The sequence below is a fragment of the Anguilla anguilla genome, chromosome 1, assembly GCF_013347855.1.
Source record: "Anguilla anguilla isolate fAngAng1 chromosome 1, fAngAng1.pri, whole genome shotgun sequence".
NCBI lineage: Eukaryota > Metazoa > Chordata > Actinopteri > Anguilliformes > Anguillidae > Anguilla > Anguilla anguilla.
This window is the reverse complement of record NC_049201.1, coordinates 47,778,090-47,801,241: the sequence shown is the minus strand read 5'-3', so window position 1 is coordinate 47,801,241 and position 23,152 is coordinate 47,778,090. Positions and strand designations below refer to the sequence as shown.

Below are 23,152 nucleotides of genomic sequence, written 5' to 3'. Positions count from 1 at the left end.
CTAAAGTGGAACTGGGAGTAATAGGCAGTCTGGAATGGCAGTTTGCACTGGTGCTGACAGACCTGTTGCACTGTTCCCCTGCATGTAACCTGAACAAAGTGGGGAAGCTTCCTTACGTAGCATAGAATTAATGTCTGTAACAGAATGCTATGTCACCCCTGAAGAAGCAACAGGTCCCCTGGGCTTGCCTGCGAATGTCACGGATCAAAACCCTCAGCAGACCTAGACTTGGTTAACTCACATGTAACAGTGAGATGTTTCTTTGTGTGATCCGCTCCCTCATGTTTGTTCAGTGGGGTCTGACATGGGGCTTTGGGGATGTGACCTCACCCTCAGGCTTTCATTCTGCTGGACTGCGGAGAGGACAACATGTGCATCCCCGACCTCCGGCTTTCCGCCACAATGTAAGGGGGCTTACTTGTCAAAAAAGATTTATCCGCGCAGTGTTTTTTTGGGACATGAAACATGAAAAACGTAACATTTCAGTAGAAAAACTGTACAATATGTCAAATTCGAGAACAGATTTTTCAAATGATCCCCACATTTACTGAAAGAATGTGAAACTCCACATCCTATAAATCGAATGCTGTTCTGTTTAGAATACGTCGCCTCGAATGAACATGTGTAACTAGTTGGAGAATAATGAACAAAGGAAACTTCTGTCCCTCTCCTCCGTGATTCTGGGGGAAAAGTTACATTTGCCCATTGTTTATACTGCGCCTGCATTTGAAGTGTATTATAGCATGACGTCTGGCTGATGCCGTGGTGTGCAATGCGTCTGTGAGCAGGGCCTGACTGAGTGTTTACAGACCGGCCTTGCGCAGTAACACAGACGTAGGGCCACAGATAGGGGGGGCAACTGGGAAACTTTGCCCCGGACCCAGGCCTGAGGGGGGCCCAGGATGTGGGTTTAACTATTTTTAATTTCTTACAAAATTTATTGGGGTTTCCCTCCAAATATATTTTGTCCGGGGCCTGAGAAGCATAGCTGCAGCCCTGCATAGTGGAGGCCTGTGTGTTCTCTTATGGAGCGTGGTGAGGGTGGCAGGGATCAGTGATTTCGCTGCTCTGCGCAGGGACCGAGAGGAGCTGGTCATCGGAGACGACAACCCTGTCACGCTGACCATCAACGCGGCGAACCTGGGCGAGGGGGCGTATGAGGCGGAGCTGCACGTGCTCATCCCCCCGGAGGCCGATTACATCGGGGTGGAGCGCAGGCGAGAGGTAATGACCCACACCCAAAAATTTAAAACATGAAGAACAGCATTTTGTTAAGAGATCTCCTGATGGCCCCATCCATGCGTTGCTCACAGCCTTGGCTTGTTCATCATCCCTGATCCACTGGCCTGGCCTAACCTAACTCGGAAAGGTGAAGGTGTGCACAAGATTCTGCTCACTCTTCCATTAATCTGACAGATATTCTATATTGAATCATATTTTGCCCAGTAGGTTTTGAATTTATGAAATTGAAACGAAATGAAAGTTTGAATTTCAGAGTCAAAAAACAACATACTTCAAACCAGTCAGTTTGGAGATCAGTGATTACCCACCACGCTTCATAGCCACCAATGATACTCTCCCGAATCCACACATTGTTTTAATGGTCACCTGTGTAGCGATGACGCCACGGTGGGTCAGACCTCTATTGGTCGATATTCACTGGCTCCTGTAATCCAATCAATAATTAGTTAGCAAACAATAATAACAACAAGTTAGCAAAGATTTTGTGGTTCATGAAGTCTCCATCAAAAAAAAAAAATACCCTCACACAGTGGCTTGGGCAACCTTCCCCTACCACCCCCACACATCCAATCCGTATTGAGATCAGCCTCCATAAACTTTACCCTCAATCTCAAATTATATATTCAGCAGTACCTCTTAAAGCATTCCTTCACCCTCTCTGTCAGACATTTAGTCCATCAGTCAGCCCAAAGACATAAAACAATATTAGCATGAAAAATTAATGCTAGGCTATTAGCGATCCCTGTGTCTCCTAAAGCAAACACAGAGGAGCATGTTAATGTGCTCTTGATTGCGGAGCGTCTTCAGAGCTCCCCTCGTTTCAGTTCCCCCTGCTTCGAATTAAACTGTTTATTTTGCCGCGGAACAGAATGTAAAGAGCCGGGGCTTCCCGTCCAGTTATGCCGCGACCCAGAGTGGAAACGTTTCCTCGAGTTCTCAGTCTCCCCTCTGAGCGGGGAAGGGTATCCAGCGGACGGTAAATGGCCTCTTTTCCCTGTTCGGGTTGGGACACTCTTCGCCTTGTCTGTGGTGTGTGTCACCCCGCGGGGGCCGTCTGCTCAGTCTCAAACGCGGCGGAATTAGATCACCGCGCAGAGCCGGGCTGTCTGACTGGCCGAGGCACGGTTTCAAGCCAAACAGCCCGCAGCCGAGCCGCGGCCCGAAACCAGACATTCTCCGCGATGTTAGCGCCGCGCTCCTATCGCGCCCGCCAGGAAAACAGCACCAGAGTTTCTAAACCAGGGTTTCCACTTTTTGCGTAACATGTTTACCATGTTAGCAAGACTATTATACATAAAGACGGACTATGAACTAAGAACAGAAAGAGAAAGGAATCTTACATTGACATTACATTACATTATACGGTTCCATTTTATTTCAGTGGTGTATATTATTCTCTACACATTTGTCTACGAGGATCAAGCATGAATGTGCCACAGAGGAGGACAAAAATTAGTCTTTAAATCTTTAAACTTCTTGATTAGTTTGCCTGATTAATGTAGGAAGTTTTATTTTGAGCTTAAGCAATTTCAAGCTAACAATCCTCCATTTGTTTCAACTAACTTTGTCTTGGCGATGCAGACTTTTATTTCTTAATTTATTTTCACAGGAGAAATGCCAGGTGTACAGGTGCATTACATTATCTATCTCGAAAGGAAGCACTTTGTTACTAATTCAACCTTTTGGCTATTACCTTGCTATATTAGTATATCTCTCTCTCTTGCATGTATAATTCCGCTAACTTTTTTAAATATAATTATTTTTTGGCAGACAGCATCTGCCTTGCTGAGAGCATGTCTTAATATGATTTACACGGGTGCATTAGCAGTCGCTGGAGACGGAGTTAGCGGGCGTAATGGAAAGGGGAAAGAGGCATTGTTTGGTCGGGAGGAAGTGGCGGGTAATGAATGGGGCCGGATTGCGAGGGGCCCCAGTGATGTATGGCATTATTACCGGCAGGCCGATTTCACCGCGTCACGTTTGCCCCTCCCTCTCTTTCCAGGCTGCCCAAAGGCTGAACTGCGAGTACCAGATGGAGAATGACACTAGGATGGTGGTGTGTGACCTGGGGAACCCCATGGTGGCCGCGACCAACGTAAGGGGCGAAGCCCGACCTCTCTCCCCTTAACTCACCACTAATTCTGTTTCAGCAGCAGAGGCTGGCAGGGGAGGTGTCGCATGAAAACAGCCCCCCCCCCGCCTTACTCTCCAAACAGGAAGCGGCCCGTAACGGGATACATTAGGGGCAATAGAGTCTGTCAGTGACGGATCGCTTAGCGTTCGCAGATCAATACTGTCAGAGTCTCGTCTATATGCCAGGAACGTCCCCTCGGGAGGGGAGGGGGGGTCAGCCAGAGAGCTCGCCGCAGACAGGCCTATGGAAAAGCCGCCACGGGCGTCACGTGACACGTACAGGAAATGCAGGCTTTGTAACTAAGTGAGGGCCCTTCCAACTCCCGCCATTAGCGTGGGCGAGCTGCAGGTTGGGCCCGACCCGCTGCTCCCCCTGGTGGAAGCAGTAGGTTTTGCTCGTGAGCGAAGACGAGGTATTGGCATTTGTTTCTTGTGAAAGGAGCACAGCATACTGTAATGATGAATAAGTTATGCTATCGCATTTTCGGAGCGTTGGGGAATTGGGGTCCTGGAAGCCCTCTGTCCTCACAGAGCACACAGGCGCCTCACTACACCACACAGGCGCCTCACCATCATTCCAGATGTTTCCCGAACATCATCAGCGAATTTCACCACCACAAAGTCATGAATATAGAATTCTATCATGTAAACTGCGAGTCCACTGTGTATCAAGAGTAACTGCACGCGCACTTTGGAGTCTGCTTTCATTTGGAGTCTGCTTTTGCCTTTCAGTGCCTGTGCAGTGTGAGTTTTCATATTAGCCCCCCTGTGCTGAGCCATTACACCCAAACCCACAAATTTTACCCCACATTCCACGCTTCCAGGCAACTGAGACACATTCACCCAGCATCTAATCGGAGCTCGGAAAACAAAATATCTGCAATCCTGAAAAGAGGAATGGAGCTGAAGTCACATTGAGAGAAGCGTAAATACACGGACAGGCAGGGTTACGGCATGAATGGCCCAAGATCACAGAGGATCCCTTCCTGGTCAACAGAGTCTCCCCTCCCCCCCTTCCCGCATGCCAAGATAAAACAACTCATTTGCCTCCGGGTTTGTTTTTTGTCCCTAGCTGCTTTAAAGGGCTGGAGAAGAAACAGAGGGCTGGGGTCTCTGATCTTATTGCAGTGACAGTGGGCCTTTATGAGGTCCAGCTGTTCCAGTGGGTATCAGCGTATCGCGTTAATTAGGGCTGTAATGGGCGCTCTCAGAGACAGTGCGGGGTGTAACACTATGTGGATTAATAAGCGTGTCTGCTGCTCTTTGTCAGAGCTGCGGGCCAGAATTACTGTTGGAAAAATGCCCAGGAACTGAAGTCCAGCCATCTTAACGCATTTCTATTAATAATCCAAGATCTACGGTTCCCTCCCCTTTGTGATGTCCATTAGAACCGAAAGCGTTTATCAAAGCGGGGGCTCCATCATTTAAAAACCCTGACGGTTGTAACGACGGACGCAGCTGGTATGTTCGGCGGTCGCTCTCCCGCGGTTGCCTCACCGCTAAAGTCGCGGGTTTGCGGAGCGCCGGGTCGTGCGTAGCGACGCGCGAGAGTCGTGCCCGCGCCGTCTCCCGACGGGGGGGCTGTTCAGCATTAAGGCCCTGGGTTCCACTCCTGTGACATTTCTGACGTTCCAGGAACTCTCTGGCTCGGCGGGTAGCTTCCGTCCCTGTAGCCTTCCCTCACCCGCCATCCAGGAATCGGTTGTTTCATCATCGAAAAACAATTCTTGCCGTCCCTGCCGTGTTTGAGGAGGCTGCTCATTTTTCACTGCAGTGTGTGTGTTCAGTCAGAAGAATTTAATTGTAATGTATGTGTAATTAGGGGGTGTTTGCGGTGGGGGGTTTGGAGGGGATTAGATGTACCCCCTTTCCTCTTACTTTGTGTAGTTTTTTTTAAGGCTGTGCTGATAGAGGCTGGCTCAGAAACAGAGTAAGTTGTGTAGCGGCTTTGACACTGACACTGTATGGGCAAGTTTTCTCCTTAAAATTCAACTTCATTGCTTCTACATGTGTAACAATTCATCGCTCAAACACGAGAGAAACAGCTCAGGGATTTTAAAAAGTGCTTGACTGAAAGATTGATAGTTGGGGTCACGCTGTACGATGCGTATGGTTAAAGTGCAACAGGTTTGAGGGAGGTAGTAAATCAAAGTCGAATGCGTTTCACAGGGCACCTTTAAAATGCGCAAAGTGGCTTGTAAACAGAAGGGGAGAAACCCGGTCCATTACTAGTCAAAGGAGCATCAACAAAGTATACCGTGAGTCAGAGGCCTGTTTTCATCCTAAGCAGAGCATATTGGATTGCACTTTGGCGTAATTAGAAGGAATGTTACTGTACAGCTACAGATGGACTTTGTAGGGATTTGGCAGTATAGTGAACACGGCGATGAAAATCAACACGCTAACATCTTCCAGATTGTAGATGGGGTCTCGGCAGACCCGCGTCACTCGCGGAAGGGGTTAATACAAGATGGTGTGAATTAATGTGGGGCAGAGAGCGAGGACAACATGGCGACACTGCCCCCCCCCCCCCATCCACCCCCCATCCACCCCTCCCTTGTCCAGCCTGGCGTCAGTAATTCTACGCAAAATCAGCACGCTGCATGAAATTTTACTGGAAACATCCACAGGACCTCTGGGAAAGAAAAGACAGACAACTTTGATGGTTCTGTCGTATCACCTAGGGAAGAAACTTTGTTCTAAGAAATAGGGCCTATGTGCTTGTTTTACTCATCAGTGTAGAGTCTGCCAAGTGTGGTAGCTGTTCTTTCCTGAGAATAATCTAGAGAATACCTCTACCTCAAAGAACCCTGGAACAAAAAAAAAATTAAATAATAGACAAATTCTGGTAGTAGATAGAAAATAGATTCAATATATCTTTCATCGCTGGCACAGAAATGCATGCTGGCACCTTCTTATGAACGTATATTTCAGTGTATGAGACAGAAATTTAAACCAGCTGGGGGCACAGCTCCCTACACATCAGTCTAGGTTTCTCAAGTCGAATGGTTTCGGAGTTATTAAATATTAGGCATGGTTTTATGATCATTCTGCTGTGTCGACTGAGCAGACATTAGGCCTCTTTCTACCGCCTTAAGTTTTATAGCCCTGAAATAGCCATCCCCCTGAGTTTCTGTGAGTCTAAAGAAAGGTCCATGTGAAGAATGGAATTTAAAAATAGCCGGTCCTGCTATGTAAACCCTGTCTACCGTACGGACAGAGCGGCTGGCTAGCCAGCCAGCTGCCGCAGCGGCGGCACAGATGTGTCCAATTCCACGCGGTAACGACTGAGCTCATAACTCAGCCAGGGCGGCACACGGGCTGGAGAAACGCCCCTTGGTCTGTGGCCATAGAGTCAAATGGTGTTATTCAAGGAGAAGCTCACAGAGTGGACCAGAGAGCAGCTTACAGAGTGGATCATAGAGCAGCTCATAGAGTGGACCAGGCAGCAGCTCACAGAGTGGACCAGAGATGAGCTCACAGAGTGGACTATAGAGCAGCTCACAGAGTGGATGAGGGAGCAGCTTACAAAGTGGGTCAGGGAGCAGTCCACATGGTAGATTAGAGAGCAACTCACAGAGTGGATCATAGAGCAGCTCATAGAGTGGACCAGAGAGCAACTCACAGAGTGGACCAGAGATGACCTCACAGAGTGGATTATAGAGCAGCTCACAGATTGGATCATAGAGCAGTTCACAGAGTGGATCAGAGAGAAGCTTGTAGAGTGGACCAGAAAAGAGCTCATAGAGTGGACTATAGAGCAGCTCACAGAGTGGACTATAGAGCAGCTCACAGAGTGAATCATTGAGCAGCTCGCAGAGTGGTTCAGAGAACAGCTCAGAAAGTGATGTGGGAATAGCTCAGAGAGTGGGTCAGGGAGTGATGAGGGAGTAGCTTAGAGAGTGGGACAGGGAAAAGGGAGTGGGTTAGAGAGTGATGAGGGAGTAGCTTAGAGAATGGGACAGGGAAAAGAGAGTGGGTTAGAGAGTGATGAGGGAGTAGCTTAGAGAATGGGACAGGGAAAAGAGAGTGGGTCAGAGAGTGATGAGAGAGTAGCTTAAGCCGCGTTTCCACCGCAGGAACTTTACCCCGGAACTAGGAACCTTTTGAGGAACTAGGGTCTAAATTTAGTTCCGGCTTTATTTAACCCCCAAAAAAGTTCCTGCTCGGGGGTAGTACTTTCCGAAAGTACAGGAACCTTTTGGGTGGAGCTTGCAGCGCTGAACATTTCTGATTGGTCGAGTACATTTTTTTGTATTTATTTTCAACCGCCATGTTTAAAAATATGCAGCCGCAAACCAATTTATTTTCATAATAACTTCAAATCAAACTTGTATGTTATGCGGTGCAGTAGCCCAGTTTTGGTTATAGCCTACCAACGTCTTGGAATTATAACGTGTGCTCTTCTGTTCTTTTCTTGCTTTAGTATTCGTTTTATAAAATGTTAAGCATTCGTGCTGGGACAGCATATTACGTACCAAAACATTCAAACGGATTAATTTGGTTGCTGAATATTTTCTTCCGGATTTTCTTTGTTAGCCCGTTGTAATTGATTCAAAACGTTTGATACAGTTATGTGAGGTATGCGGTAGTTCTGCGTAATTCACATTGGTAATGGACTAATTTATGGTGCATGGTTTGCATCTGGAGGGCACACTTCACTGCTCGGCTAGCAGTAACTTCGAAGGAAAGCAAACGGTGGCTGTACCACTGCTAATTTAAATTTTCACGCAAGTCCAAGTTTTCGTTCTATTCTTGTCATTTTGAGATTAGCCTATATGGAATTGACGATGAGAAAGTAATCAAACAGCAAATTGGTTACAACGTGTGCATGTTTTCTGCTGTTGTTGCCAGTTATATTGGAAATGTGAATGCATTTTGTCGCCTCGGATGTCAAGACATGAAAGTGAATGTTCGCATAAAAACATAATGAATGTGTTTGAGAGGATATATAAAACAGTTACAATCTGACTATTGGCCTGTTATATCCTATTTGTTGCATAACAACGGTCCAAGTTCAACTACCAACGACAGTTTTTCTTGACAACGGTAAAATATGCCCAAACGGCTGCAGAAGAATATTTAAATTCCAGGTGATTAAATCGATAAAAATCAATAAATACAAAAGTAACCATATACAGTCATTGTTGGTAGCCCGTGGAATAAACCCCTCCGGGCTGTCCCGGTTATTAGAAAATAATGTAGGCTACTTTGGTGGTAGTATGGGGTTACAGAAGAAATCATAGGACAGATGGACCGACGACAACGTCGCTTTTTCATACGTCAGTGGGCTAATTTGCCTAATCTTCGCGGGACTTTAGACCGCGGTGGAAACGCAGACAACCATGGGCTGAAGGAACCTTTTAGTTCCTTGAAAAGTAGTTCCTGGGACTAGTTCCGGGTACTTTTGGTGGAAACGCGGCTTTAGAGAGTGGGACAGGGAAAAGAGAGTGGGCCAGGGAATGATGAGGGAGTAGCTTAGAGAGTGGGTCAGAGAGTGCAGACCAGGCCTGCTGCCATTGCCTGTTAGTGTCTCAGGCAGGCCAGGTCAGTCCACGGGGTCAGCAGCTCTCTCCTGGCCTGTGCCTCGCTCCCTCATTCAGCAGCTGCAAAGCTGCGTGGTTATCACCGGTCACAGGCATGCAAACGAAGACTCTGGCAGCAGAGCAGACGTGTGTTACTTTAATCGTTCCAGAAAAGGTCATCAAGGTATTCTCTGAGCCATTACAATCCCTTTCCTTTTTGGCCATCTGTGGGGAAGAAGCTGACTGGAAATTTGGAGTTCATTGAGGGGGCTCAAGTGAAAATTTGTTAATGTTTTGCAAGAAGTGATTTCTTAAGCACTCTTGGATGAAATACCTGCTGCACCCTTAAGCAATTTTATACATTTTTCCCCAAATCTTCTGAATTTGAGTTCTCAGAATAGCCACAATAGTCTTTGTGAGTTTATACATACAAAACCCTTATAATGGTCTTTCTCTTAAAAGTTTTACAACACTTGTTACTCAAATAAATTTGTAATAAAGTGACTTTGTAGCTGTTGCAAGGTTCCCCCCGGGTTCCTAATTTGCAGGTTCCCGCTCAATATCTGTCCTGTTGCTCATTAGATAACTCTGAATCGTGTTATCAACGGAAAAATAACAAACTACCCCCACATGGTCTGTGTTAGAGAGCCACCTTGAAATCCCTGTTTTTTGGTCTGCGGTGTTCCGAAATTACACAGACACACAAGACAAAAAGCTTTGCTTGGTTTCTTTGAGGGTCTCGGCGAGTGGCCACATTTAAAGGGGGGTCCTTCATCTTAAATGAAGTCAAATTATGTTCCTCAGTCTCATCAGAACTACAGTTTTGTGAAAAAAGTTTAAGGGGGGTGGCGGGAGGGGCTGGGCCAACGTGATGGTCCAGTTGAGTTAACTGAGGGAGGAGGGAACCGTGCGACAGTGTTGGGCGCTGGATGCTGAAGGTGGGAGTGGTGGCATGTTGTTCTCCTGCTCTGACCACTTGCAGATGTCACTGGCTGGCTCTTTGATGTGTTCCCCCTCTCTCCTCCCCCTTTCTCAAATTCGAGTGGAGCTTAACTGTCATAACAAACAAAATTGTGATGCCAGAACATTGTCCACAAGTACATACATGTACAAACTAATTATTTTTCTCTCTCCCTCTGTCTCTCCCTCTGTCTCTCTCTCTCTCCACCACTCCCCAGCTGTCAGTGGGCCTTCGTTTCTCTGTTCAGCGCTTGGAGGAGGTGGGCCCCCACATTGGCTTCGACCTACAAATCCAGAGGTGAGAGGACAAGCCCCTCCCCCCACCCTAAACAGTGTCTAAATGTCCTCGTGAGCACCCAGCCAGGGCTATTTCAGCACTCCCCTATCATCCTGCTGGATAGTTTGTCCCGTCTTTAACATTCTTCTCATCCATCTCCTACAACGCAGCATACGGCCTATTTTTTACAAGTATAGACTTTCAGGCTGGCCAGTACTACACTGGCTTTTAATGATGACAGGGCTTCAGCCCTGGTACCCTGGTAAATTCATCAGCATTGGAGGTTTCCAGCAGTCTGCTGCTGCCTGAATAACAGTTCCTGGCAGTCTGTGGCGAGCGCCATTTTGATTCATTTTTTTTTCTGCGATTTGCGCCTGGCTCTCATGGTAGAAATGGAGACAGTATGTTAAAACAGGAAACCAAGACACGGTAAGACATATTGGGCTCAGGAGATGGGCCCAGCGTTTGTAACTGTGGCATTTTCTCCTTGCACTTTGCCCTGTGCTTAGATAATGATTTTAAAAAACTACACAGGAGCAAAAAAACAAAAAAAAACAAAAACAAACAACGGGAAAGCAATGTTGTGTGTCTATATCCTGACATGATCAACGTCAGTGGTGCTGTTTATGGTTCAGTCTGAAGGCCAGTGATTTAGGGTAAAAGAATTTAAAAACAGCCAAGCAGCACCATATGTTATATTTCCTCCTGACATGTGCCTGATAAAGCAAGCAGTCTGTTCCTCTGACGAGCTGAAATAGAGATAAGGGCATATGCACGTGCGTGGGCATGGGAAGGCTAAGTTTAGCGTGAGTTTGTGTATCAATCACTATGGATTTGAAACAGTATACAAAATTACACAGGAAATTAGCAAGTTGCCGTATTGCTATTATATCAGGCTTGTTAGTCTTCCAGATACAGTTTCCCAAAGGTTCTTAAAGTTCATAACTTGCATGATAATAGCTTTTCTTAAATAATTGGGCCTGGTCGTGGAGTGTGCGAGCATAAGCACGCGGCGGGAGGATGTTTCTGGGAAGGGATGTTTTCTTTAAGGCCTCAGGGCATCCGCCAGCCAGGAGACACAGAGAGGAACTGAGCGCTGGAAGAAGAGCCAGCGTCCTGCAGGGCTTAATCACCGGGTCCAAATCCCCTCCAAGACCACGGGGTCACGCGCGAGAGCGGGGATGTGTTGTTTTAACGAAGACATTGATCCTTTGTAGTATTAGCTGTGCATTTGTGATCCGCGTCCAGCTAATGTGATTAATGGGCCAGCGGAAACATTCCCAGAGGCTCTCGGCCCGCGTAGGGAGGACAGCGACGCGGCTCGCAGGGAACGCGGTCTCCCTCGCGCGTCCGCGCGGCTCCCCTCCCGCCCTCCCCCCCCCCACCCCGCCGCGCTCCGAGGGCGGATTAAACAGCGGGCTTTGGGCGCGAGAGCGAACGCGAGCGGCGCTTCCTCTTCGACGCGCGCCGTGAGCCGTGAGCTCATTCGCAGTGTATCAGGGGGGGAATGTCTCAGTGTAAAATTTTCCAGGTGGCTAATGTTGGCCACATGTTCCGACGATATTGATTTTTGCGCCGAAAAAGAAAGAGAATCGCGCAGATAGGATCCAGGTGTCGGGGCCGAGGTGTTATTAAGCACGGAGGGCGATATTGTGTCTGTCGTGTCCCTCAGGTTAGAGTGGGGCTGGGCGTGCGAGCCGTTTGACTCATGGGAGCCCTGCTGCCTGAACGCTCTTTATCTCACACCTCAGGCATCATTCCGGGTTCTTCCATTCCATTCCATGTGTTTCAGGCCTTGTTGTCTAAATGAATCCAAGATAATGATTCAAAGCTTCATATTTGATTTCACTGTGCTCTCCTCCTCTAACACCCTGAAGCTTTTTTTTAAAATGCGTTTCTCCAAGGCAAATGTAACATTCTTTAATTTGGAAACTTTTTTTCTACATATACATTATTTATTATCATTTCTAACAGCAGTGTGGTTCAGCTACTTACTGAATTGAAGTCTGAAGAATATTCTCATTGCAAACATTCAGATTTCTGAATTTTACGTAAGTCCAAGCAGATAGTCCATCCTCAGAGAGGGGGAAAGCAGAAAGCAGAGAGCATTACAGATAGAGGATCCCAGAACAGAAAGTGCCATGGTGGGGAAACCCCCCCCCCCCCAGCACACGGGTGGAACTGGTATACGGGTTGGCATCCGGCTGCCCTGCGGACTGCGCCACACAGTCTGCCCTTTGCCACCTCGTTAGAAGGAATTTGTTGGCCAGCCAGCAGACATCCGTACCACATGTTTTGTGTTTGAGTGTGTTGCTCAGTGCATTAGAATGCATCGAGCTCTCTGAGCGCGGGGTCTGAAATGCCCACTTTGAAGTGTAGACGCCTGGCAGGAGCTTTAATGTTTAACTCACTGTCTGTGTCACAGTGGTGCCTGTTTACCGGCAGGGACTTTCCCTTGTCTTGCAATTATGTAAAAAAAAAAAGAATCAAAGATGACCAGTTCTTCTGAAAAGTTGAGGGCGCTCACATTGTCGTGGTTCTCTGACCTGCTGAACTTGTATACTGAGGTGCTGAGCTCCTATAATGCGTTGCAAGTACACTGTGGTGTTGCTGTACAGTTTTTTGAACATTGATTACACTGCCTGTTGTTTAGCTTGCATGTTACTGCTGTGGAAACACAGCTTTTAAGATGAGCCCTGACAAATTGTTGAGGTGAATGTCAGACCAAACTGTATCTACTTGTGCCATCTCTTCAAATGCAACAGGAGGGAACTTAAAATGCTGGATTTCTTTGAATTCACAGTCCAACATGATGCCATAAAGTTGTTTCAATTTCAGGAAGTCAGTTTTTGAGTTGGCAAGCCCAACCGCCTGACCAATAATATAGTAATATTTGCAGGATGACAGTACATTCACAATACAGCATAAACTTTTAATAAAATGGTATTTTCTTTTTGTTTTTACTGTGTATATTCAATTAGCAAATTAACTAAAGTTCATCTGCTTTGTCATTCTTTCATAAAGATGTCTTTTTCAAAAGTTATATCTTTTTGAAGAAATGATGGTTTTGCACACCACCCCTTTCCAACCCAAAACAAATACGCCCAAAAAACTAACAAAACAAATACATTTTTCACATTGCCTGAAGATATCTTGGTTATGCATGTAATTAATTATTGTGCCTGTTTTCATAGCTCCAACAAAGACAACTCAAAGAGCAACCCAGTAAGCCTGGTGCTGAATATCTTGGCAAAGGCGCACGTTGATATACGTGGGTGAGTACAAGGTCTTTGGTTGCCCCCATGAATCTTGCTGCTCGTCGGTCATTCATTGATTCATTATGTGAAGGCTCCCGAACACCCTGGGCTGGGTCACAGGTGGCAAACCGACACAATCCTTGTAAATCTGTCAATTCATTCAAGATTTGGGATTCATTAAGAGAAGGAAGCAAATTCACTTGCAGTTAATTGTGATAGAAGAACAAATTCTTTTTAGAAGTCTGGACATTCCTGACACAGAATGTGTGTCACAGTGCTGCAGATGTTAAGTGTCCATGCCTGTAGAAAACGTGTTTTCATGAGGAAAGTCATGGGACACAACGGGACCAGACCAGCGCGTTGCGAGCAGCACTGCCAAAGAGGGCCGCGAGCTTCTAAGAATAGAGCACGGCTAATTGTCAACACATGAGCCAACACGACTCAGCTAGTGTCCTCCCCATTGGAGACTGCTGAAACCTGACCATGTGATCGCGGGGAAACAAACACTTTCACTTCAAAGTCTCGGACACAGATGCTCTGTGTTACCCCATGGCCCGGGGGCCGCACGGCGCGGAGACAAATGCGTCGAGGAGTCTGCGTGGTGGGGGGGGGGGGGGGGTTGGGGGGGTGTGCGAGTTGTGCTTGGCGCTGAAGTGGCCTGATGTTCTTACACGCTGACTGGCTTTGCCTAGGGTGTCACACCCGGCTCAGATCATCCTGCCCTTCCCCCGCTGGGAGCCCAAAGATAAGCCCGTGAAGGAGGAGGACATCGGCCCCCAGGTCCGGCACATCTACGAGGTACCGACGCCCCCACGATCCCTTCAAACGGTCGTTACACTTGTCCTATAAATCTGTGAGATACAACGAGCCCCAAAATCCCTTCACGGGGCTGATGGACTCTTCCTATAAATCTGTCAGATACAACGACCCCAGCATGCCTTCACAGGGATGATGCCCTCTTCCTATAAATCTGTGAGATACAGCACCCCCACAATGCGTTCATATGGGCTGCTGTGATGTTTCTGTGGATGTATGAGGAACCTAAACAACATGCAGCATTCACAGGGCTGTCATACTTGTTTCTATAAATCTGCAAAGTGTCCATGCTCACACTCCACCCTCACATTCCTAGTAATCTATGAGGTACCCAGACCTCGCACTGTCCTACAGGGCTGATCCATTGCTCCTATGTATGCCTGATATTCCCTCTACTCAGCATGGATAGGGCTGCACTGTACTTCCTGCTGACTCTCATCTGCTCTGTTCTACAAGCTTGACCATTCCTACTATTCTGCAGGCCACCAGCACCTTACTCAGCTCTCAAGGCCACTGTTAACCACTGTTCTACTACAGGATTTATGTCTGTGACACAAGCACTGTACTGTGGCCTGATACACCGTCCCCTCCAATGGACTACTTTATCTGGGTTTAAAAAATGTCATTTACAAAACTACTGCAAAACTACAAAACAACTATCCTAGCTGTAGGTGTAGGAGCACTGAGGGTCTTAAATAGCCATAGTTTTAATCTCCCATATTAAAGGTGCTTTTGGCCTTTGTGTGTAAAATGTGGCAGTTTTTTCCTTTTTAAAATAGGAGCCAGCTAAAATCCAGCTTGCAGAAATGCGGATGCAATGCACCAGAACAGACAGTGACCTCTCCGCATGACACGTGTCCCTCCCTACAACATCATATGTCATACGGTACTTACAGCCTCGCATAATTGGGTGCGATAGCACGCTTCTTTCTTTAAAAGATTTTGCTGGCCCCCCTGCCGGCATCGGTCAGCGCTTATAAAAGAAGCCAGTCGCCCAAAGAGTTTAGCCCATGGGCCCTTATCCCCCACCTCACATTACTCTTCAAAGGAGGGGGAGGTCCGGAGCGGTTGGACAAATGACGATACGGTTCCTCTGCTTGTAAAACCCGCTAATGAAGCACACAGCCTCACCGCTGAGGCGTAATGAACTCCAGAGCCGCGGTGGGGCGGCATAGCCTGCAGGGGAATGGGCGGAGCCTAGTGAGCCTAGCACACCTCAGCAGTGTGTAACGACTATCCGCTTCGACCAGCACCAAAGCTGGGCATGCCACCTCACATACCTGAGCGAACCCATCGGAAAGCGAAAAAGTGGGAGAAGCCAAACAGGGGATGCTGCGTAGCTTGTAGCCTCTGGTGACTGTGGCCACGGGGTGGTGAATAAAATAATTAGCATGTGGGAATAATTCATTGGTCCGAGGGAAAAAAAAACAACAGTGCGAAGGTACAAAAAAACAACAATAAAATAAAACAGCAGTCGCCCCTCCTCTCTCAGTAAAATCAGAAGCCCCAGTAAACACGTCGGACGCCGTCTGATCAAAGGCAAGCGCGCTGGTAGTAATTACGGACAATAAAAGGTGGAGGCGCACGAAGGGCGCTTTAAATTAGATCCCGGGGTAACATCAAGAGCCGGAGAGGCCTACCTGCGGCGGGGTGAGAGAGAGCAGGGGCTCGTACCTGTCAGAGGAGATACGCCAGCGCTCCTCTCCGGACGCGGTAATGGCCCTAATGGTGCCAGTGTTCCCCCATTAGAGTCACCCTCCCGCCTTTCAAGTAGCGTCTCTCGTCTGGATTAACTTACCCCGAACTGCGGCCTTGCCCCTGGGGACCAGACCGAGCCGTCAAAGCCTTCCCGTTCGCTGCCTCCTTCCCCTTTAAAGGACAGCTATCGCACGCGAAAGCTGTTTTTTTATTTCCCTGCTCATAAATAATCAGTTCCTCTCCAAGTTGCTGTTTGAGATTTCATTTTGATATGTGCTGGAGCCGAATCTGTGGAGAGAAGCACTGTGATTAATTGAGTGCATCCCGTGGCTAATAATTGTTTCACTTCACTATAATTTTAGCAGCTTTTTTTTTTTACAGCTGTTTCACATTAGCGGCAGCCAGTTTTTCCCCCAAGATTCTCAACAGCAAGGTCAGGAACTCAGAAAGATCATTGCTCATGTACACACATATATGCTATGTATAGACAGTAGTTTTGTTGTGACTAGAAATAATAGCCTACCACACTTTGTATTTTTTATAAGCAATGCTGTGCATTAGACTTCTCAGACAAGTCAGACATGGGCTAGGGAATTACTTGGCTCCAGAAGATTGCATGTTCTGGCACAATCTATTATGCAAACCTTTGAGCAGGGTATTAAATTGGCGTGAATTTCGGCAGTAAATATAAATTTCCATAAATGCTTAAAATGTCCAGCAAGAGCTTGTAAATTGGTGTGGATAAGGGTCTTTACTAAGCAGATCAAATGCATAGCATTTAATAACAGATCAAGGGAGCAGCCAACTGTTGCGCAGTTGTTAGGGCAATGAATCTATTACGGCTGGATTGGATTCAAGTCCTGGGGTTCTCTCACTCATTGTAGTTGGCTGAGATTGCTCCTAATGAAGTCACTTAATAAAGGTAAGGATTACTGCAGAGTAAACACTGTTACATGAATTATTGGCAGAGAAGAGTTTTTCTCCATTACCGAGTCCTCGCTGACACTCTCTCCCTCTCTCAGTGGCTCCTCATTGACACTTTCGCTTTTTCGTTCTCTCTCTTTCTCCGAATGGCTCCTCACTGACCACTCATTGGGCCTCATTCACGAAGCATGTGTACGATCACATTTGATTGTAAAATGCGTATAAGAACTTTTCCAAGAACATTTCATTATTCGTCATTTTTTCTTATCTGTATTTGTGCATGGCTGTTTCCTCATGTTAATCACATGAACAGGATTGTGCATAAAATTTACATACAGTCAGTATTCATCATCTCATACACCTGGGATACGCACGAAAACAAAGGTCTGCACATGTGTCATGAATCCCATATTGGGTTTTCATAGGAACATTTTTAAGAACAAAAATAAGAATAATTTAAGAAAAGGTTTGTGAGTGAGGCCCATGGACTCTGGACATGGACTATTTGTTTCTCCATCTCCCTCTTTTTCCTCAGCTTCACAATAAGGGTCCGAGCGCAATCAGAAGCACGATGCTGGAGGTGGGCTGGCCCAGCCGCTATAAAGATGAGCACCTCCTGTACGCCCTGGAGATTGAGACTGATGGCCCAGTGACGTGCAAGGCCAACTCCACACTCAACCCCCTAGACCTGGAGGTAGGTAGGCCCCTTTGCCCATCCATCACTGCTAGCTGCGGGGCAGGGGGTTGAGGACTGGACCCCATCCCGAGTCCCCATCAGTGTTCACAGTCAGGACCATGCACAAGGACTACACGCTGTCTCAGTCATTCCCAGAATAGCAGGTCTGCGTAAACCTGGAGCTGCAGCCAAATTCATCAGTTCCTTCCCTAGTCTCGAATATGTATACACAGGAGAAATAGATTTAAAAGTTTGAAAGAGAGAGTCTGTCATTGCTTTGTGTTGTTTTGACTTTAATTCCCAACATTTTAGATCACACCAGAAGACGCAAAGGTTTAAAAAAATTTGCTTGTTGATTGCAGGTCTCTTTTTGCATTGGAAAGCATGGTGGCCATTTCTGATATTGTAAAGCAACCAATCATCCCTCTAACTCACCCTCTTCTACTTCTTCTGTTTCTGTGCACTTCTGCCAAAACGGACTGGCCATATTTTGTTTCTGCATTAGCAAAATAATTGGTGTCAAATGAAATTTTAGAGGCCTGGTGGAATCTCAAGTTCAGGATTAAGTGTGAGGCCCAACCCGGTGCGGCCATAAACACCCCTAACTTCCCCCAACACCATCCAAAACCTTCAGTCACAATGACCGCCACCACTGGATTTGCCAAGAGTTTTGAATCAGACCAGTGATGTTAAAATGATTTCTGGTTCGGGTGTTTTCATTTATAGATAGTTTTCATCTCTTTTCAGCACCTATCAATACAAGGTAGCAAAATCTCACAGCCAAGTCTTTTGTTTTTGGAGACCAAATTTATGTAGCCTTGTCTCAGCTGGCCACAGTTCATTCCTGAATTTTTAAAAATTGTGTGTGTATTCTTTCTCAGGTGACATGTCTTGTGCACTAATGAGCAGCTATGAGCAGAAAGCAATCTTTCCTGTCTCTAATGTGAATAGTAAATGTGGGTGTCAATGTGGTATAAGGGGTCTCTGTAACCAAGCTCTTCTTAAATGCAGTCGAGATTGTGTTGGTTGTAGACTTCCCGCAGTACTAGGGAACCCTGGGTTGAGCAGCAGAGTGTGTGTCATTTGATGACTTCCCTATATTCCAGGAACTCTGGGCAAATGGCTGATTGTGCCAGTTGTAGGCTATTCTCCCTCTGTAACTATGAACTCTGGGTAAACACAGCTGAGAATATAATGGTCGGTGTAGACTTTCCTCTCTCTGTGTCAGGGTTTCGGGGTTTACCTGTTCTCATGCCCCTGTCCAGCAGGGTACAGATGGGGTTTCTGAACTGTGACCATGCAGGTTGGGGGGGGGGTGATGGACAAGGGAGAGCGAGAACACTCTTTGTTACTTCTGGAAAAATACTGTTCAGAGATGAAAGAGCCATGTCTTAGAAAGACACAAAGAGAAGAACAGAGAAGAAGAAAAGGAGAGGTCTCCCATTGCTGCTTACCCATGTAAAATGAAACTTTTCGTCGCTATTGATGCAGTCGGCCTTCATACCTGTTATTACAGTGACAGATGTTGTTCTTTGTTTGTATTTGAATAGTCATCATTACTGCAGTTTCCTGCACAGGGGTTGTATAAACCAAAACAGAGGGATTTAGATTCAGTTCGAAGTCATTGTAAGCGATTCTGACCCCAGGATTCATATACCGTGTGTTGTGGCGGAATGCTAGAATGTCGCTTTAATAAATAAATGAAATATGGGTAGGGATTACCCAGCAGAAGCAGCTTTGATCTTGTGGCAGGCCTGTGCGTTTACTGCTGGTGCCCTGCAGACTGTATCACTGCAAAGGTTAAAGCATGACCTTTTCTCCTGACTCTGTTATCAATTGCGTGGGCTGAGCCACTGTCACACCACCACTGCTAACCTCATAGCAGTTATGGTCCAACCTCAGGGTCAGGATCGCATTTACCCTCCCTAAACCGACCGGTCATAAGGCTCGGAACCCCCAGGCAGCAAGAAGGAGCAGGGCTTTTGCTCAATTATGCAGGCTAGCAGTCTGGAGTCAATAAACTCCCAACTGTAATCTCATTTGCTGTCATACCAGCAGGTCACAGCAGGGGGCGAGCTCCTGTAAAGATAAAAGATAAAGTGATGGGAGCCATTGGTAAGGAGCGATCATAAGGTCAGTCCATTTATTGGCCAAACTGCTTTGCTAAACCAAAGAGAATCAATATCCTTGAATCAAAGTAGGTCAGTTGCACTGACCAAAAATCTTCAAGTGGGGTGCCAGGCTAAAAAGGTATATCATTAGATTTCCCCAACATTTGGACAGGCAAAACTAATTTTATATAACTTTAATATCAAAGACACTTTACAAAACCAGTTAAGAAGGTCTAATTAATGTGTTTCAGTTCAGTTACCCTTCTCCAGAGCGCCTGTACCTCATTCCAGTGATTCAGAGCCAGGTTGTCTCCCTTAGATCCTAATTTTTTTTCCATTATCTTTCTTCGTGTAACGTTTAATGCGACTGTAGCTGGCCTAGTTACTGGTCTTCTATGGGAACCTGTTGTTGACAACTGCAATTGCTGTTTCTGTTGAGTCAAGAATTAAAAAATGTGAGATTATAAGCACAGAAGACTGAAAGGAGCAGGCTGCCATTGCTACAGCAAACTATAAGCTTCAATGTGCAAAATGGAGTCTATAAATATATATAATCAGTATCCACTTTATTACAGATACACGTATCTAGTACCAGATAGGAACCCCTTTTGCATCCAGAACAGCCTGGATGCAAAATGATTGGATTCAACAAGGTGCTGGAGACATTCCTTAAGGATTTGGGTCCATGCTGACTTAATAGCATCTCATATTTCCTGCGTATTTTTCTGCGACACATTCATTCTGTGAACCTATTCCCCCTCATGCCAAAGGTGCTCTATTGGATTGGAATCTGGGGACTGTACAGGTCACTGAAATAAAGTCCCTGTTGTGTTTGTGGAACCAGCTTGAGATGGTGCATGCTTTATTGACACAGCACATTAATCTGCTGGAAGTATCCATTTGACAAAGGGTGGACAGTGACCATAAAGGCATGCACAGTGCATGCCAAGAAAACATTCCCCACACCATTACACCATCACCACCAGCCTGCGCTGTTGACACAAGGCAAGATGGATACATGGATTTATGCTGTTTACGCCAAATTCTGGCCCTACCATCTGCATGTCACAGCAGAAACTGAGATTTGTCAGACCAGATGTTTTTCAAATATTCCAATCTTCAGTCACACAGTTTTGGTGATCACATTGCAACTGTAGGATCATCTTCCTGTTCTTAACTGAGTGGAACCCGGCATGGTCTTCAGCTGCAGTAGCCCATCATCTTCAAGGTTCGACATGTGCATTCAGAGATGCCCTTCTGCACATACCACAGCTGTTATCTGAGCATTTTTGCCTTTCTGTTAGTTTGAATGAGTCTGCCCATTCTCCTCTTACATCTGTCATTAACAAGGTGTTTTCAGACACAGAACTTCCACTCGCTGGATGATTTTTGTTTACTGCACCATTCTCTGTAAACTCTATAGACTGTAGTGAAAATCCCAGAAGGGCAAGGGCAGCTATTTCTAAGATTCTGCAACCACTACGTCTGGCACCAACAATCATGTCACTGTCAGAGTTGCTTAGACCATGAGTCTTGTCAATTCTAATGTTTGGTCAAACAACAACTAAACCTCCACACTATGTCTGCCTTCTTTATATATTGAGTTGCATCCACATGATTTGCTGTTTGGAGGAGCAGGCTATTTGCATTAATGAGCAGGTGTACCTAATAAAGTAGCCAATGGCCAATGTATTTTAATAGGTGTGGGGGTGAGCATTAGATTGCCCAGCTGGATGGACGTTTAGACATCTCTCCTGATGTGGACAGTGTGTGTTGCTGTGTATTCACACAGGTGCTTTTCTATGTCTGTGTGAGTCTGCGCGTAAATTCTGGGAAGCACAGTGTCCTTCAGCTTCCGTCTCCCTTCCCCCCGCAGATATCCGGCCTGCAGGACACACCGGAGCTCCTGGGTTTCCTGCGCAACACAAGCTCCGCCCATGTCCGCCGTCGGCGTGCCGTCACCACCGCAGAGGCCTACAAGGGCAAGACCCTGGTACAGACACCCCCTCCCTCCCATCCCCATGACTCTGCCCCCATCCCTACCTAAAGTAGTTTCACTGTACGGTCATGAGTGCTGTGAACTCCAGGCACAATGAAGTAACAGCTGTCGCTCAGTAATCTTATTAGTTTTAGGAATACCCAGCTGTGGTCCACAATGGCTGAGATCCAGGAGACTTATAAACCACTAAGTCAGAGAGGGACAGTAAATTATCTCAATGGTGACAGTGCTAAGTTCAGTCTTTCACACAAGTGCTTGTCTGGAGCAGAAGCCTGCAGACGCTGTGGCTCTCCAGGACCGCGTCTCAATCTGTGTTTCTTACGCTTCTTGATCTATGTCACAGGGTGCCGACTGTGCTCTGTCTTCTGAAGTCACTTATGTAGGATTCATAGGTTATGTACAACTCAGTTGTCCCAGTCACCGCAAACTCTCCATGACGCCAAGCTAGCTCAAAGAGGCAGATTTCTGAGCGGAAAAACAAACTACAGAACAAAAGTATGAGCCACAATGTGTGTGTGTGGGTGTATGCGATCATGCGTGTGCATGTACATATGCATATGTATGTACATATGTGTGTGCATATGTCTCTGTGTGTGCATTTGTCTGTGTCTGTGTACATACATGTGTATGTGTGGCCAAGCTTTCTTCAGACCCCTAGTATATGATTAAAATGTCTGACTTCTCCTAAAGGGGAAAATCTACACCAGGCTGTCCACATCCTCTCCTGACAAATCACAAACAGGCCTTCTCAAAAGGAGTGAGGCAACCGCACACAACTGACTGAGGAAGGGCCTTGTTTCAGATGTCTAGAGGAGCCAACCATAGAGCGCTGCACACTCAGACACTGCAGAGTGCAGACTGTCTGACTGTGGGATGCGGACTTCAAAACTGGTGACCCTTCTCTGCAGTGACCCCTTCCCCCGCCCCCAAAGCCACACAGACAATGAAATCCCTCTGGGAAGGTGAATCCCCGCAGAGTTGCAGCTGATTCCACAGAGTGGAGTTGCTTTATTCCCCCGGTCACACCCTTTGCGGAATTAAACAGGAAGTCGTATTGAATTATTCACTGCGAGGCGGCCAGCTGGCGCTGATAAGGAGCAGGCTCCGTCGGTCACACCTCTGTGTCACGTGACCCAGGTCAGGTCACTTCCACGGTCTCACCCTCACACACTCACACATGGCTACACACAGGAACAAGCAGAACCACACACGTATGTACGGAGACAGGCATGCACACAGGCACACACACACACACACACACAGACACACACACACACACACACATACACACGCACACACACAGGCACATTACCAAGAGGAAACTCTGGATGGTCAGTAAATTGCATTGTCGTTAAATCATGGTATTCACTTGCCATTCTCCCTGTACAATTTATTCCCGCAGTTAACAAAATAAAGAGGGTCATGGGTGTAGGTATAATATTAGGAATAACAACGAGGGTGTAACTACCAGCAGGTGAAGGCTATCAGCATATAATTTAACCGCCAATTTGGACTTTGCAAACAGTATAATATA

The 23,152-nt window shown here is 46.6% G+C and overlaps 1 protein-coding gene across 1 annotated transcript in view; it reads left to right on the top strand.

Annotated features, from left to right (window-relative positions):
* itga8 (integrin, alpha 8) overlaps window positions 1-23,152 on the top strand; it is a 69,578-nt gene that overhangs the window by 37,141 nt on the left and 9,285 nt on the right. The window contains exons 19-26 of the mRNA XM_035404745.1: window positions 337-404; window positions 1,077-1,224; window positions 3,245-3,337; window positions 10,079-10,158; window positions 13,332-13,412; window positions 14,087-14,192; window positions 17,368-17,526; window positions 21,496-21,612. Of these exons, the coding sequence (XP_035260636.1) occupies window positions 337-404; window positions 1,077-1,224; window positions 3,245-3,337; window positions 10,079-10,158; window positions 13,332-13,412; window positions 14,087-14,192; window positions 17,368-17,526; window positions 21,496-21,612 (852 nt within the window). The remainder of the gene's footprint in view (window positions 1-336; window positions 405-1,076; window positions 1,225-3,244; window positions 3,338-10,078; window positions 10,159-13,331; window positions 13,413-14,086; window positions 14,193-17,367; window positions 17,527-21,495; window positions 21,613-23,152) is intronic.